The 5,049-nt window shown below is 22.7% G+C and overlaps 1 protein-coding gene across 1 annotated transcript; it reads left to right on the top strand.

Annotated features, from left to right (window-relative positions):
• Nucleotides 1-1,916: 1,916 nt before the first annotated feature.
• Nucleotides 1,917-4,894, top strand: ENU1_088160 (hypothetical protein; the record flags this gene model as incomplete). The annotated part of the gene is made up of 2 exons (XM_008858929.1): nt 1,917-2,077; nt 2,169-4,894. Exon 2 carries the CDS (start codon nt 2,192-2,194, stop codon nt 4,892-4,894), a length of 2,703 nt encoding a protein of 900 aa, XP_008857151.1. The 5' UTR covers nt 1,917-2,077; nt 2,169-2,191.
• Between the last annotated feature and the right edge of the window lie 155 nt (nt 4,895-5,049).

The following is a 5,049-nucleotide window of genomic DNA, read 5'->3' as shown; positions in this document are numbered from 1 at the left end:
AGAGTATTAAACATAACTAAAAGAGAAAGAAGAATTGAAATAGTAAAAGAATATAGAGTTTCAACAACAAAAGGAAGGTATGAAAATAAAATACTACCAGAAATTAAATGATATTAAAACATTTGATAAACTAATGCATTAAAGTACGAATCATAGTTAAGCTTCTATCTATTAAGAATTATCAATTCCAATAAATGAAAGTAAATTATAGTTGATGTTAATAGTTTTGTCATTATAACTATGAAATATGTTATTTGTTAATCTATATTCTTATATTTTTTAGTTATTCATATTATGTCATAATAATACTTCAATAATACTTCCTTCAAAAACTATTTTTGTTTTAACATTTATAAGTAACTAATGAAAAGTCTTTATTTATTTTAATTATTGATTAAATACAAATATTTTTTATTAAATCCAATTATTATTCAATTATGGCTAGTGAAATAAAATATCATTCATCCAAATACAAATATTATTAAACAATTCTTGCAAACAATTTTCTTAAAAATAAAAATTTTCTCAATTTCAGAAAAAAAATACCCCAAAATAAAGATACTATTACATTGTTCTGAATAAAATAATTACATCTAATAAAATGGGGATAAAAGAAATAAACATTTCAATAAAAAACATCAAAAATAATTAATCTGTTTTAATACTATTTTAAAAATATAAAAAAAAGTAAATTAATACAAAAAATATAAATAATAACAAAGATAATAAATCTTATCAATTAATGAATATAACAGATAGACAAATAAATTAGAATAGGTATTGTTTTTGTTGAAATTAATAAAATAGTCTTACCATAACAATTGATGATCTAAACATCATCATAATACGTAAGACAATATTTTTGAATTGTATAAGTCATTAATTCATTCCACTTATCACCACAAAAATTTTAACAGTAATTTTAAAGACATGATAGAAATTATAACTATAAAAAGAAATGCCATTGAGTATAAATAGAATATAAAAATATCAAAATAAACTAAAAGCGAAAATAAACAAATAAGAAATAAAAGAAAAGAGAAGATAAAATCATTAAGAAAAGATTATTTAAAAAAAGAGGATAAATTATTTATACAATATGAACATAAATTAAAAAGACAATGACAAAACTACCATCAAAAATACATAGAAGGTAGTGTCTTATTCAAAAGAGCATAACACGTTTGAATGAGAAATAATAAAAGAATAATATTAAGAAGATATAAACATAATTCATTTATTGAAATGAGTATATAAAATACCATTAAGAAATATTACATAGTACTAAGTTATATAAATACTAATGTCAGAAGTAATAATAAAAATATATATAAAAACAAATTGAGAATCAAACAAATATCAATGTACTATAAATATAATAAATTGTTAAAGATAAATTAACTGTAAAATAATCATGAACTTCTGTTAATTAAGAAATTATTCTCTTTTTTTCTTAAAACAATATTTAGGATCATTTCATATATTTAAAATTTTAAGTTATTGTATTTTTTGTATAATATGGTTTTATCCTCCATGATAATTTTGAGTTATGTTATTTTTAATATTCTACAAATACTCTTTTATTAAAGACTTGTTTTGTATGATCTGTAATGTTGTCAGATAAAAAAAAGAAACAAGAAACTTCAATAAACAATAAATAACTTATTTACACTAAGAAAATAATATGGTATATAAAACAAAATAATATTTATTAATAAAGAAAAATAAAAAGAAAGAGAAATTAAAATAATAATTTTAAGAGCCAAAAGAAAAAAAAGAAAAAAGATAGCAGGAAATTAATATCTTATTTTTATTTTAGTTATCAGTTCATTTCATGACAGAAGTTTGTTTGCTCCACACTCCGTTGAAACTGGATTTTCAATTTTTTTCCATAAGAAAGAAGGAAAAATAATAGAATAGAAAGGGTCACCACAGGAAGAACACTTTCTTGGAGATTCATTTAGCGATGAAGAAGATGATAAAGACCAAAATACAGAAAGTTTGAGTAGTTCTGAATCAAAATCAACTACAGGAGAATATAGTGAGTCAAGCTATGACAGTGAAGAAGATTCTGAAGGTTTGAAGGTTTTATAATTTCAGAAAATTCAAAAATTTAATAAAAATTTTGAATTTAAAAAAAGAAAAAAAGAGAAGTTAACAAGAAATAGGGGATGATATTGATTATAGAAAAATGATTGAAACAATGAAAAATCAATTACAAAGTTATAAAGATGCTGTTGAAGAAGATAGACAAAGAGATAAAGCTAGAATATGTAGACTAGAAAGTGATTTAGAAGATGAAAGAGATAGTAATGAGTCATTAAAAAATAAAATACAAGAATGTGTTGGAACAATAAAACAATTAATTGGAGAATTAAAGAATTTAAAAAATGAAAAAGAAGATTTAATGACACGAATTGATGAGGAAACAAAAAATCATATTCAAACGATAAAAGAATTACAAACCATTAAACAAAATATGAATGATGAACAATTAAGTTTAACAGGAAAAAGAGAATTAGAAGTATTATTAAGAGTTACTATGGAAGGAATGAAAATAGAAAAAGTTGATGCAGTACAAAATAGAGATACAGACAGAGAAGACTTAGTATTACAAAAGAATATATTAGAAAAGAAAGTAATGGAAAGTACACAAAATCTTACATTAGAAAGAGAAAAAATGTTAAAAGAAAAAGGAGAAATAGAAAATAAATTAAAAGAAGTGACAAAAAATTATGATGAAGTGAAAAATGAAAGTGATAAATTAAAAGAGAAAATAGTAGTATTAGAGAATATGAATAAACAAAATAAAATGATTAATAATGGAAATTATCAAGAAAATATGATGGTTGATGCATTAGCAATTGTTAATAGAATTAGTGGTGAAGGACATTTTAGAGAAGTATCAAGAGTAAGTATTCAAGATTTAAATAGATACGTTAAAGAAGAAGTATATTTCCCAAGAATGTTTATGAAAATAGAAGATGATTGTGTTAGAGTATTACAAAATTCATATAGAAAATGGTCATCAAATAATAAAAGTGTTTTAGAAGGAAATGAAAAGATTCCATTATTAACATTTATAATGCATTATGCACAATCAAAGTTATATGGAGATTATTTAAAAAAGAAGAATGATAAAGTATTAGAATATTTTGATTTACTTGAATCAATTTGTAATTTTACTAAAAAATATTCATTAGATCCAAATGTTAAAAAAGTCTATGGAGAAAATAAATTACAAAGTAATATAAATTTTGTTACAGAACCATTTACTAATTCTAAAACTATTCCTGATAAATCAGAAAAAATTATTAAATTAAATGAGTCAGACCGTCGTTCATCTGTCTCTTCTCGTGTTCAATTACATGAAAATTTAAAAACTAAAACTCCTACATTAGCTTTCTTAGATAAAGGTGGAAGTCGTGCTTCTTTACCTAATAAAGTTAAACCAAAAAGGTCAGAAACATTAGTTGCATTCTTTAAATCAAGTAAAGATAACTCTGGTGCTTCTACTCCAACACAAGAACTTAATAAAACATCTGTAAATCCATCAGAAGATAAAATATCAAGTTTATCTACTTCAAGATCAAAAGCACAAAGTAAAAGAGGTACAATGACACCAATTGCATTTGATGAATTAGTTGGACAAATAGAACTTCATGAAAAAGTAGAAAAAAGTAAAGGTGATGTATTAAAAATGCCAGGAGAAGTAAATGGAATGGTTCAATATAAAGATAAGATATATATTGCAATGAGTTGTTTTAATGACTCATGTATTGGATGGTTAAGATGTATAGATGCAAAAGAACCAACAAAAATACTTTCAACAAATACATATAATCAAGAAATAATTAAAATGAAAATTTTTAATGAATATCTTTATGTGTCATTGAAAAATGGTAAAATATTAATATTTAATGCAGATACTTTTAAACCAATGGTATTTGAAGATTCATTACATCCAGGAGTTGTAGATTTCTTTAGTTATAAAGATAGTGTTTATTTATTATTAATATCTAGTGAATTTGTTAGATATACAATTAAAGAAGATAAAATTACAACTAAAATACTTAAATATAAAGGAATTCCTGTTGCTGGAAAACAATTATTAGTAAAAGATGATATATTAATGGTATGTACAAATTCTGGAATAAGTAAATTTGATTTAAAAAGTAAATCAGCATTAAAAAAAGAAGAGCAAATTCAATTAAAAACAAGTCATATTTCAGTAATAGATAATACTTTATGGGCATTTTATCCAGATTTAAAGAAATTAAATGTTTATAATGATAAATTACAAATATTAAAATCATTTGATTTTGATGATGTTGTATTTATTATTGAATGTGGTAATAGTGTTTGGGTTGGACTAAATACAAATCAATTAAATGTTATTGATTCTACCTCTTATGAAATTACTCAAACATTCGATTTATCTACTAATAAAGATGTTAGTCTAATTACTGGGTTATTAGTACAAGTTGGTAATCCTCCTTCTGCAATATTCCAATTCTGGGCAAGTACTGATGACTTACAAATACATTTCCTTCAAACTACATATAAATCTCATGCTTTTATTCCAAGTGTAGAAGAAGCTCCAAAATGTGTTTTCTGTAAGAAAGCAGTAAAACAAAAAGATAGCTTCCAATGTATTAGATGTAAATTAGTCATCCATAAATCTTGTGACCCTTATAAACATAATATTCAAGCAGTTTGTAGAGGAAAACCTCAATCACTTTCTTTACAATTGTCCCAAGGAATGGATACTGACTCTGGCGTTATTATGGCTGAACCTTCTCCAAGAAGAAAGAACTTACAGAAGCGATTAAATAGGTCATATACTATTAAACCTGTGTCTGGTGGTATTTCATTCCCTGATGATTGGAAATAAATTCAATACTTAACAAATAATTTTAAATTAAATAAAGTTATAGTAAAATAAACTATTTTTTAATTTTTTTAATTAAATTTAAATTAAATAAACTTATAATAATTATTATTATTATTTATATTATAATATATTTAATTCTTTTCTTTATAATAGTT

This window comes from Entamoeba nuttalli (assembly GCF_000257125.1).
Source record: "Entamoeba nuttalli P19 unplaced genomic scaffold asmbl_3975, whole genome shotgun sequence".
Taxonomy (NCBI): Eukaryota; Evosea; order Mastigamoebida; family Endamoebidae; genus Entamoeba; species Entamoeba nuttalli.
The sequence above is the reverse complement of the archived record's forward strand: the minus strand, read 5'-3'. Positions and strand labels throughout refer to the sequence as shown.